Here is a 13,589-nt window from a genome sequence, read left to right as displayed (position 1 = left end):
CAAGCGGGACAACTCAGAAAAGACTGGTGAGGAGTTGGCAAACCATTCGCCGTATATGTTTGTCATTTCTTAACCATGCAAAGCCCCACAAGTTAATGCTCGCCATCCTAAGACTTCCACACACTTCCATGAGGCAATTCTCCACTCCGGTGACTTTTCACAAGTAACGCTTGCGAATATAGTGAATGCCGCTGTCTAGGTATAAATGTTGGTCGGGACATTGATCATCTTAGATGGCTCCCTTTCTTCCCCTTTGGAACCTTCTGTGCTTACCGTCTACCTACAGTCACAACCGAGACATGGGGAAGTTTCCAAAGTCTGAATTTGTCAAAGTGCACCAGTAATCAAAAAGTAAACTGGATTCAGTTAGAATATAGCTCATGACAAATTATTTATTTACAGGTGTTCCAAAGCAGTCACATATTTTGGACTAGTGTGTAAAATATTTACAGAACAGACTGTTCTTTCAGAAAAGCAATATTTGTTTCTGTGGTTTGCAGTTGGATGCTCTTTGCTCAGATGTTTCAGTTATGTTGTTGCAGCTGAAGCCTGGAATTCATAACTTTGTAGTATAAAAGCATTTCTGCTTGCACGCCATTTGACGTCGGAAATGTTTTATTAACAACAAAAAAACAATATTATCCTGTGATTCACAGGTGCAGTAAGCCAGTGTCCCCCAGAAATTGTGGATGAAATATGCTTGCAAAGAAAAGGCAAGGCACACACATAGTATTTCATAAATGATTTTGCAAAGTTGAATGCATGACAGATTCAAACAATGTAGGGGTTTAAAGACTGAAATCAGAAGTAAAGGAGAAGACAATATTCAGTTTGTTACAGGTATATAAACATTTCAGCTTAGCAAGCTACTCAATACCTTCCCATCCTGTAAATTAGAGGTTCACAGTGTTAGAGACTGGGACTTAGTTTGGTCATTTGTTAGCATGAGAAGTAAAACATGCTGGAAACAAGTTACAGTTATACTAACAATAAAACATCTCATGCCCAGCTGATGCTAATTTGCTCCTATGTGCTATTTAATACCACGGCACAAATCGTTCAGTCTTGTGTTTCTGCACTATACCCTTTTCTAACTGTCAATGTGATTGGTGGCAGCTAAAGTCAATTGTTTCTGCTTCTACAAAATGGCATATATAACAAAAAGGAGGGGAGGAGAAGGATCAATTATGATCTAGTACGGCTGAGATTACCACTCAAGAAGGGTGAGTGGAAGGTCCAGCCGCAGTCGCAGCCCTGGAAATTGTGGACAACAAAAAGAAGGCTGGGCTGTTCCTAAAGGAAGAAAGGGACGGTCACTAAGGTGAAAGGGGTAGTGCTCTATCGAGAGCTAACCCTGGGTATCCATTGTGTTGGATATAATGGCCTCACACACCCTTGTGAGTGTCATACTTCATCATAGGCAATGCTCCTCGTTGGGTAGGCGGTGCAATACCCAACGGGCACACCTCAAAGAGGGGCTCTTTATCGGAGATCTTTTATCCAACTGCCTATGGGTGAAGTGTGGGTGAGGGGCCAGAACAGAGTAGATGGTGTGGGTGAGGATAAAATGGGGCACAAGGTACCGGAAAACAATTTTATTCTGGTGGTCCTCTGCCGCAAATAAAATCAAGATTAGTCTGTACTCGCTGGAACTTAAGTTTCCAAAGGCGATACAGTACTAAGATGTGAAGGGTGTGGTCAACATGTTTCTCGCTTAAAGTTCATTGACTGCGATTCTTCCCGCATTTGCTTCAACCTGATAGTGTGGTCTGGTCTTTTACGAGGATATGAAGGAACTTGAGTGCAAGTATTATCCGTGGTCTCCATCACCACGGTTCGAGACACGCATCTGCTCCGGAGTGCTCCATTGGTGTTCTTAGATGGAAGCAGAGCGAAACTGAAATCGCCACAGCACCGCCGTACCCGGACAGACAGGGATTCCCGACTCGAACGGCAGAGAAGGCATCGAAGACGGGTAAGTCGGAGGACCTATGCATCCTCGTTTTGCTCTCTGCCAAATATAGATTGTGGGTGTGTTTATCTCGCAGCAGATTACAAGCTGCATCGACATGGCTGGAGCGAAGCGGTTGAAGCTTGTTGAACAACAGGCACTAAATAAAGTTACCTCGTCACTGGTTTTGAAATGTACTCTGATGAAGCACGCCGCGAGGCAGCTTCTGCCATATTCAACATCAGTGCAGGTCAAGGACAAACAAGATCCACATGCAGCACCACATCAAGTACAGAGAGCCCCCTTAAAACTCTATTTATACAACTTGAGAGACTATTTGAATGTGAAATTCGGAAGTGGTGGGAAGCAACTTCGCTTCAAAATTATTTAGAAGTTCAAAGAATCTCACGTGGGCTCCGTGTATACACTGTCCCTTCGTATGAAAATCCAGATCCACAATTACTTGACGAGTGGGCCAACTACACTGCAGAAATGTCAGGAGGCATGTTGAAAATCCTTATCAGGTTTGCCTGGAGTGATAGAGCCAAATGCCAAAAAGAGATTGAAGCACTGGAGGCTATAATACCACAAGACCCTGACTCAACACAGCGGAATGAACTTCGTGAAGCAATGAAGAAATGTCTTCTCGCCTATGAAGACAAAATAAGGAAACGCAAACAGACCAAATTTCAAAGAGATGCTCGCGAGCAAGGACACATCTTAACATTTGTTCGCAAATTCAATGCCCCAAGAAGAGCATTGAGAAATACCGCCAGTAAGAAAAATCCTCAGGTAGTAGTCACCTCAGAATTGGATGTGACCACAGATACCGAACAATCTGGTGATGAGAGAACAACAAGAGATCTGGTCCCTTTGCAGTCCCATTTTTGCGAGGAGTTCCAACTAATGCGACAGTCCAGGCAGAGGGAAGCCAAAGGCAAACCACCGTAAAGAAGACAAGACAGACAAGTAGAGAGGGCTTCCACACAAGAATACCAATGAGTAGTCTCTCAAACTCGGAGCAAGAGAGGCAGCAGAAGACAATGACTCGGAATGATCTCACAATAGTCAATCTAACTACATACAAATTATCTTAAAATGAAGAATTGGTACTCCAAAAGGGACTGACATTTTGTCCATCACATGATTTCGAATATACACAGACCATAATTGACTTATTCCTCTTCACACGCAGGCTAAACCTATTGAAATTTCACAAGTTAAGAAATCCTTCAAGCATCACTGCAAACACAGCAAGTATGACGTCATCAATGGAGAATTTAGAAGGGGATGATTTAAACGTCCTACAAATAATGGCCAGTCAACCAACAATTGAATTTGACGAACACCCAATGAGTAGAGCCGAGTATGCTGAGCAGTTTCAGATTACCCCAAAAAATTGATCTGGAAAAAATGTGAAACAAGAGCTTCAAAAAATCGAACAAACAACAATGGAATCTGACAACTGATCAGCGATTGGCACTGGACAAACTAAAATCTAATCCCAATTTAGTTTGCAAACCGTCAGATAAGGGCAGAAACATCGTCCTCATGACGCAGGAATTGTATTGCACTGTATCACTACGCCAATTATGGGACACTCCATGTTACAGCAAAATCAGCAAAGAGGATTATAATAACAGCATAATGAATATCATGAATTACTTGACAAATTGGTCTCAAAAGGAATGCTCGACAACAATGAACATACATTTTTAACATGCCAACAACCAGTTACTCCAACATTTTATCATTTGCCCAAAATCCATAAAAATGCAACACTGCCTCCGGGAAGACCCATTATCTCATCAAAGGGTAGTCTCACCGAATCCATGTCTCAATATCTTGATTTCTTTTTGATTGATTATGTTAAAACCTTGTCCTCTTATATTGGAGACACAACTGATTTCATTAGGATAATCTCAAATATTGTATGGGAACCCGACATGCTGAGGATTGTTCTAGATGTAACAGGATCCTACACATGTATCTCCCATCACCATGGTATTAAAGCAGTGCAGTATTTCCTGAAAAGTCGCTCTTTAAAGTTTCCAATACATAATGAGATGTTATTTGAGTTTTTGACCTTCTGTTTGAACAACATTTTCTTGTCCAGAAACTATATTTTAGACAAATCAGAGGTGCGGCGATGGGGACCTGCTTGTTCGTCGGCTGGTGGGAGAAGCAGGTCGCATGGGCTGATGAGAATCAGAAATGGGTCTCTTCAATTATTGAGTGGCACCGATATATTGACAACCTTTTTGTTTTCTGGAAGGGTTCTAGGACTGAAGCTGAAGCTTACATAAAACATTTGAATAACAATACTGTAAATTTGCATATCAGTGGCGCATTTACTTTCTTTTGGCCCCTTGGGATTTAAAAAAATTCCCACACAATGTGCTCCTTTGGCTTGTAGGGGGTAGTAACTTCTGGCAGGTAGCGCCGCCTCTCCTCCTCCTCCTCCTCTTCTTCATCTCCACCACTGTGGTGTTGTGGTGGTCCTTGTGGTGGTGGTGGTTGAGATGCTCCTGCTGCTGCTGCTACTGTAGCAATTTATCAGTACAAATAGGTACTAATAGCTCTGGAAACAGGTCTTCCTCACGCTGATGACGTCACATATTACATCACTCATGACACGGTCAGTGACATCACTCATGACATCACTGATGACACCATCCTTGTGACAGACGGACAGACCTTCTTTCAGTGTAATGTAACCCTTGAAACACATATTCAAAATTAGAAACTAACATTTTCCAAAAAATGGAGATACCCATACCAGTTAAAACAAGCAATTCAGTAATTCCACCATCTATATACACATCCACTCATTCAGCAACAGTTCTATATAGTCACTCATACATATACTCACCCATCATATGTAGTGATACACATATACATCCTGTTACACACTGACAGTCATCTAAAAGTTACTCACACACATGCTCACACATGCAAATAAACTATTGAACATCCATTTATTTGCATATACAGCTATACACACACTAGCATATTACTTCTAAGGAAACTTACACATACTTACTCTCTTAAACAATCACTTATAGAAACACATACCTATTTAAACAGGAACTCTTACAATCTCTCACTCTCACATATACTCACTTATATACATCAATACTCACATATACTAGAATAAAACATATGTAGTTACTGATAAAGACACTAGTGAGACAGTCATTCACTCATTAACACACACATATACACACTCATCCACCCATACAGTTCTGCACATATGCTGTCTTCAAAACACATACAAACAGTGAGTCAGTCATTGATGCATCTATGTGCTAAATAATACCCCCACCAAACCATACAGCTACTCATACTGATACTAAAAAAAACATCTAATAACCCATACACACACACACATGTAGCTGCTCACCAACCCATGCAGCCACTTATACACAAAGTGAAACACTGATACATATATTTAAATATTTAAACATTACTCACTAATATATGTATTCACTAAGATACACTTAATAAGCCAGTTAATCAATCAATTAAAAAAAAATCCATTTAGACACTTATTTAAAAATGTATTCTTCCATCGACCTTTACAAATACATATATAAAACATTTTTATTTTACAGAAAGACCCACATTCACCGGATGGTGTCATCAGTGATGTCATGAGTGATGTCACTGACCATGTCATGAGTGATGTAATATGTGACGTCATCAGCAGTGCATTGCAGGCGCGCAAGTTATAGTGAGTCCAACTAACTATAATGTGGGAATTTTAATGGTTTTATGTCAGTAAAATTTCCAGCTAACTATAACTGGTGTCAAACCTATGGTTTTTTCAGTGAATATATATATATATTCAATGATATGTGTATTAAAAATTACAAAACATTACGTATAAATGTAATTTAGATTATTTTAAATAGTTAGAAAAATAATTACAGTTATTTTTGATTACAATGTTATGAAAATGTTATTATGAACTTATATTTATTTGAAATAAAATGAAATGAAAAGAACATTTATAAAGCGCGGTAGCTACCCTGAGGCGTCCTAGCGCTGCAGACAAAACGCAGGTGAGATAACATGGGGAGCCTGTCTAGTTGTTAAACAGCTGAGTTTTTAGCTTTTTTCTGAGGGATAGCAAGTTGTGTTCTGTGCACAAGTGAGGGGGAGGGAGTTCCAGAGTTTAGCCGTGGTGTGAGAAAAGAACGACCACCACATCTTGCTTTCTTGATTCTGGGAATTGTAAGCAGATGGGAGGAGGTGGACCTTAGCTGTCTATTTGGTTGGTAAGGTGTGACCAGGGTGTGATTGATTATGGCACCTGATTTCCAAAATGCTCTGTGTGCAATGCACAGGCCCTTGAATATATTTCTATCTTTAACCGGGAGCCAATGAAGCTTTCTAAGTTCTGAATGAACTGATGTGCGACAGGGGATCTGGAGTAGAGTACGAGCGGCACAATTCTGAATAACCTGTAGATTACTCAGGGTGGATTGTGGGGCCCCTAAATAGAGGGCATTGCCATAGTCCAGGCGTGAGAGAATTAGGCCTTGTATCATTATCCATCTGGCGTTGAATGGGAGAAGGGGCATGATTTTTCGGATGATCCTGAGTAGGCCGAAGCAGGTGGCTGATACCTTGCAGCTTGGTAATTGAAATTGAAGGACTTGTCCAACCAAAAGCCAAGGCTCTTGATGGTGTCTTTGGCCACAGGGAGGTTCCGAGACAAGTGGGCCAGAGGTGATCGATGTTGAGGGTGAGGGGGTGGCCTAGTAGCATCAGCTCGGTTTTGTCTCCGTTTAGCTTGAGACAAGAGGATGTCATCCAGGAGGTTACTGCCTCTAAACAGTCTTTCAGACTATTGGGGGTGTTGTGACAGTGGCTGAGAGCCACCACTAGCTGAGTATCGTCTGCATAGGTGACTATCTTTATCCCAAAGGGGTGGACGATCTCAGCGAGGGAGCTCATGTATATATCAAAAAGTGTAGCACTTAAGGAGGATCCCTGCGGTACCCCGCAATTGAGAGGTTTACTCGTGGAAGCCGTGTAGCCCTCAAACACTGGAAGGATTGATCCTTCAAGAATGATTCGACCCATGAGAGTGCAGTTGATGAGATTCCTAGATTGATCAGCCGCTGTAGTAAAATCCTGTGATTTACAGTGTCGAAAGCGGCACTTAGGTCTAGCAGGATGACGGCTGCCATCCCTCCCTGATCCATAATCCTCCTTGCCTCTTCTATGGCATTGATAAGGGCGGTCTCGGTTCCATGCAATGGTCGGAAACCTGTTTGGGTTGAATTGAGTAGTTGGTGGGTTTCGAGAAACTCCGTCAGAGCATTATTGACGTGTTTCTCCAAGATCTTACTGAGCCATGGCAACAGGGATATTGGTCGGTAGTTTGCCGGGATATTTGAGTCTAGGCTGTTTTTTTTTAGTAGAGCCTTAACCATAGCCCGTTTCCAAGGGAGCGGGACAGTTCCGGTGGTTAGCGAGGAATTTAGCAGTTCTAGGATCGTAGGGAGCATGTGTGTGGTAACTGTTAGCAGAGACCATGGTGGAGCCGGGTCGTTGGGAGATCCGGATTTTACTTGAAGCATGATGGAGTTTAGTGTGAGGGACTCAAGAAGGGGAAGGTTTGCAAGTGTTGCCGGAATGGAGATTCTTGTCTCAGGAGGGATGTATGCTGGGGCCATTGCCTGGGTAAGGGGGAAGGAAGTGTATATGGTTCTGCATTCATTATATATTTTTTTAATCATTAAATTTCATTATATGTATATATGTTCCTTTAAAGTCCAAAACAATAATTTAGTTTAACTTTATTTTCTATTGAGTTCTATTTTAACTCTCTGCCTGCAGTATTTTCCATGGGAAAGTGTTGCTGGACCAGTGGTTAGCCATGTGACGTTCTGCACTTTCTCCAGACCTTCGCTGGAATGTCTGTTTTGGTCCCTTTTTGGTTCTATTAACTATAAAAAATGATTTGGAATGGGTTTACTCTTTTGAGGGTGAGTACTTGTCCCACCCTAAAATCCTCCTAAACCCTCCCTCAACCTCGCCTTACCCTTTCGTAAATCTCTCCCAATTAGTAGTATTCTTCATTTTCAACCACTCCCCTTCCTCCCACATTTATTCCCAAATTGAAGGTGTACGTGTGCAAAGATCTCCAGAATCAGTTCAGGGATCTCCGCACATAAAAAAGTAGGAGAGGCGTAGACCTTCTCATGTACATTTGTGAATAGCCTTTTTAACTATGTGAGTCATACTACATTAGTACTACTACACATACTACGAAATGCAGTTTGCAAATATTTCCCGAAGTATCATGTAACTTTAAAAATGTCGGATCTGGCTTCCAAAGAAGAATCTTAAAAGGCAAAAACGCTTTTCCCATTTCTTTCCCCTTTGGATTGGAGTAGGTTGGGAGAATTTGTTCATGCAGGTAAAATTGTGTGAAACTTGAACATTTTGTGATTTTACAACCAAGAAATTTCATATAAGATTTTGCGCAAGGGAGACTAGTGCAAGCAGGACGTTTCGTGCAAGAACACTAAAACACAGCTGAGAAACATTTCCTTCTTGAACCAGTGTCTTTTTACAGTATCTCACAATGTATACGCTCACATTCAATATTTTATTATTTGAATCCAGATGCTCAGTTTGCACTTTTTTGTCTAGCATAACAGAAACAAGTTAGAAACAAAAGCTTGGAATGTCAAGAGGGGAGGAGGCATTTCTAGTAATTGCCTCCCTTGTGACACGTTCTCTGATACTTCAGAATTGGAGGTCTCAAAAAGTACCTACTTATTTGGGATGGATGAATACTTTGATTCGTACTAAGAGATTTGAAAAAGCATATGCTAAGGGAATGGTGCCAATAAAAGGTGTAATGCTGAATGGAAATATATGGGTTGGCTAGAGACCTTTTTGGAAAAGTAGAGTTGAATCTATAAAGAAAAAAAGAAAACAAAAAGAAATTGTTTTTTACAATTTAGTAATTTGTAGTTTGTAAAGAACTGTAGTAAACTGCACTGGCTGCACTTTTGGCAATGGGTGCCAGGAAGATGAGTTTTTGTACATCACGTTTAGATGGTAAATCAGCACATTGCACTTTAGAGGAGAATCTTTCCATAAGAAATCAATGTTAATTTGACAGGAATAGTATATACTTGTTAAATAATGTATGCTATTTGCTATTTCCAAATTGCACTCTGCTAAATTTTTCTGCAAGACTAATTTTTACCTTTATGTCTAGATGGTGAATTGGCATATTGTACTTTTTATTGCTAAAATATACTGTTGGAAGCCAAAGTTAATTTTTATTGGAAAGATTTATAGACAATATGTATGAAACTAAGGTTTTGCGATTCTCAAATAGCGATTTTTAGAGAATCGCTATTTGAGAATCGCAAAATGCTATGTATGTAAGTAATTTTTGTGAAATCCACATATTCCTTAATTGCGAATCGCAAATTGCAATTCACAATTAGAAAATAACCCCCATTCATTCAAATGAATCGGAAGACATTCTCAATTTGCGATTCTCAATTAGAGAATCGCAAATTGAGAATGCAATTTCAAGGATGGTAGGGTGTCAAAAGGACACCCTGTTGCATCCCTGAAATGTGCACACATACATGTCCTGAGGGCATGTATGTGCGCCACATGGCACTTTGAAAAATGCAAAAAAGTATTTTTCAAAGAAGTCGCAAATTACCACCAACTTGAAGTTGCTGGTAATTTGCGATTCCTAAAGGCCAAATTGCACTTTTTCTGTGCTTCTTACATTGCATTTAAGGAATAGCAATTTGTGATTCCTTAAATGCAATCGCAAAATAAGGAATCACAAATTTTGCAATTCCTTATTTTGCGAAGCAGTTTTGCTTTCATACATACCATTAAGCCTAATTGCGATCGCAAACGAAACAATTCTGCGAATTAGGAATGATACATATGACCCATAGTGAATAAATATGGAATGTTGCACTTCATATATGTTGGTGTTTAAATTTTATATGTTTACAAGGCTGCCTATTTATCAAATCGTTTGCAGCTATTTTTTGTACTCTCTAGGTTTCTGCTCAATAAAATAATAATAATGATTTTGCGATGGTTGGTGCATTGTATAAGTTGTAGGTGTCATTTACAATCATAAAATTCCACAAATCGTGAATCTGGATGCGGAATTTCTCATCATTATTGCATTTTTTAGCAGTTTTGGTCTCATTGAAGGATTGTGACAGATTGAAATCAGGCTCTAAAAAAAATGAAAAAACAAGTTCATTTGTGTTTCAAACATAAACACGCTAGAATCCTTATAATACTGAAAACAGATATTAAAATATGGTATTTTGCTAAGACTTGTTGATAAGAAAATATCTGATCATTGCCAACAGTATCAAAACACCAATTAAAATGTGTTGTAAAAAGATGAAAGTTGCTGAAGACATTGAGACATTTTCAGATTAATTTTACTGACGTTAGCATGTCCTATATCTTGTTTGCTTAAGGATTCAATCCTTCAGTGAGTCTACTGTTTGGTGTTAATATTAATTTTAATATTAATGAAAATTAGACGAGGAAAATCTAGAAAATGCAAACACTGTGTTGTATTTGAATATATGCTGTAGGGAAGAGGGGAAAGGGTTACCAGGTTGTAATTTCCTTTGTGTGCAAGTGTTGCATCTTCTGATTTTTTAATAGCCGATTATGTTGTGCCCCCCTAACTTGACTGCAAATTATTATAGCCTCTAAATTAGCCAAAATGAGATATGCTCTGAATTTTGATCTTTTGCTGTGATTTGTGGCTGTTCAGGCATGTTTACCTGCATTGAAGTAAAGTTTCACCTGGAGCGGCAGATGGGATACTACCTGATTCAGATGTACATCCCCAGTCTGCTGATCGTCATCCTCTCTTGGGTCTCCTTCTGGATAAACATGGACGCTGCCCCGGCCAGAGTAGGCCTTGGCATCACCACCGTGCTGACCATGACTACCCAGAGCTCCGGATCCCGCGCCTCTCTGCCAAAGGTCAGTATTAGAGGCACGGAAGGGTATGTAGTGTCTTAGTGTCTCTTCAGCTACAATATGATTACGTCATGGCTGGTGTCAGTAATGTCTGGGTTTACAAAGCTTGGAAAATATGTCATGGTGCGTGAAAGAGGAAAATATAAACAAATGAGATGCTTTGGTTAGCGCAATGTTACATAGTGCCTTGGTTTTGTAAATATTCACCATAAAAATAATGTAAATTAAATTAATATGTCGGAACGTATAACTCTTTGTGGGGGCAGGTTCTGTTACCCTAATTCTTTCTCCTGTCCAATTAGAAACTATATGAATGTTTAAGTCTGCAAGAATGCTACAAATATAACTGCTGAAGTATGTAAAGGGGTACAGAGCCTTGCTCGGTGTCATGTGCTCAGTTGCAAAAAAAAAGGCGAGCAGGAGGAGAAAGGGGGTGATAGCAAGTAGATGGGAAAGAGAGCGTGTGGAAAGCAATGCATTCCCATGGAGTGCTGAACGACAGTTAAAAACTCAGGAGAATATTCACAAAGACGGGCGATAACTATCGCCATCATCAGTCATCGCAAGAAAAGTTATCGCTGCCTAACCCTGAATAATATCTCCATGTTAGTGGGGTATTTTCAAGCCCGTGGTACATGGCGATAGTAACAGGGAAGGGGTGTCAAAACCCACGTACTAATCATCTTAATGGCGAATTGAAATCCTGCGTTAGCTGGCGATACGTTGTGAATGGCCGATAATCAGCTGAAAAGTCCCATGTCACTACTTTTAGCTCCCGGCCCAACACTGTCCCTGCTGGAAGCCAGGTGTCACTGTGAGACTGGCAGCATGGTGACCGCGGTAATCAGCTTCCTTGAAGTCTGTCCATTTGTTTGAACCAAAAATACTGTCATTTTCGTGGTGCTAACTTAGGCAGACAACTTCCATCTGGAATACCTGCATCTTAAAAGGCTCTTGGATGTTCCCTTCCATGCTGCAGGTAGTCGTCCTGCTTAACACCAGCAAAAGGCAGGTGTCAAATCCCTGGTGCTACCGCGGGTTATCCTGTTTTTGCTTCGCTCCGCAGAATTGGCAGTTCGTTGTGAATGTGGTGTTATGGTTTTCTCATGTGTTATTGCACGGGAACGCCTACTCTGCATCTCATTAGTGTTAGTTGGTGGTATCCACCATGGAGATAAATTTGGGGGCAGTTATTGCGGGAATACTGGTGTTTTCTGCAGTTTGCACCAACTTGTGAATGGGGTGTTAATTCTATCACCACTTTTGATGCGTTAAAGTGGGGATAATTCGGAGATAAATCCTTGTGAATATGCCCCTCAGTCCTCGATATCTGCAATGGAAAGCTACAAGTCACCCAATTAGATATGGGGTAAAGTGGAAATGCTTCACGGGCAGGACACACACAAGACTATAGAGGAATGCCATGAAATATGGAACCTAGGCAGACAGGAAAGCCATCCAACGTACAAAGAACAGACCAAAGCTCACTCCACTTTTACTACATTGTATTGCAGGCAATAGATCTTCGATAAGACAAGACTTAGAGTAAGGTATTTTACAGAGAATCATTCACCATGTGGTTCTGGTTACCAGCTTTTTAAAAGGGTCATCCAATACAGAGAAAACAGTATCTTCTCCAACTCCTGCATCTCTACCATCATTGTACAATGTTGAGTTGTTTGATGATGTCAGCAGGGGTTTTTAGATGTATTGTGACATTAAGTCACGTGAGAAAATAAGAACACTTAGGGGTCGATTCTGATTCGGGAAAAAAGCGTCCGCCTGAATCGTATCCGGAGCCCTCTCCATACGAATCGTACACGTACGTCCGAATCGCGTAGTACGATCCGTATCTCGTCAATCCATCCGAATCGTCATGAACCGTACGAATTTCAAGGGTGAAACCGAACGACACGGACCCTCACAGTGAACCGTACGATTTGTAAACATGCTGTACGACCCAACGAGTACGATCCGGCCCGGGGTAGGAGGACGCAATTCTTACGTTCCAGGTCAGGTAAGGGCGATTCGTACGAACAACCACACAATCACATACACACCGTACAGTGCATACACCCCATGATCGCAGAGTGTACGCATCGTACACCCTGCAATCATGGGGTACAGTGCGTATATCCCATGATTGCAGGGGTAGAGTGCGTACACCCCATGATCGCAGGGGTACGCACCGTACCCCTGCAGACATGGCGTGTATGCACCATACCCAGGGGTGCCGTTCCGTACCTGTTTCGGGGCGAACTCTGCTTCTCAGGACATTTTGGGCTCCCGTAAAAAATGCGTTGTACGGTGCGTACCTGACACGAATCGTACTTGCTGGGTTGGGAAAACCTGCTTCGAACCGTATGGATGTTGCGAGGGAGAATCGTGCGGAGATTCAAGTCGTACGGTCTTTGTACGATTCGTATCAAGTCCTGCTCCTGGTACTTCATCGTACGTGCGGGGACGCTGCAGGGTACGATTCGTTTGGGAAAAAACACTCCATATGGCTATTCAGAGCGGTTTTTCCCAAATCGGAATCGACCCCTTTGAGTCGGGACAAAAATCGGAGATGACATAGGGAGCGAATAACCTTTGAAATTATTAAAAAATTGGGAACATA

General features: G+C 41.1%; 1 protein-coding gene across 1 annotated transcript in view; it reads left to right on the top strand.

Moving 5' to 3' along the window:
• The window catches only part of LOC147718874 (glycine receptor subunit alpha-4), a 502,630-nt gene that overhangs the window by 253,719 nt on the left and 235,322 nt on the right, over positions 1-13,589 (top strand). The window contains exon 6 of the mRNA XM_086966795.1: positions 10,758-10,972. Coding sequence (XP_086822921.1) covers positions 10,758-10,972 — 215 coding nt within the window. The remainder of the gene's footprint in view (positions 1-10,757; positions 10,973-13,589) is intronic.

This window comes from Lissotriton vulgaris, chromosome 4_1 (genome assembly GCF_964263255.1).
Source record: "Lissotriton vulgaris chromosome 4_1, aLisVul1.2, whole genome shotgun sequence".
In the NCBI taxonomy this organism is placed as follows: Eukaryota; Metazoa; Chordata; class Amphibia; order Caudata; family Salamandridae; genus Lissotriton; species Lissotriton vulgaris.
The sequence above is the reverse complement of the archived record's forward strand: the minus strand, read 5'-3'. Positions and strand labels throughout refer to the sequence as shown.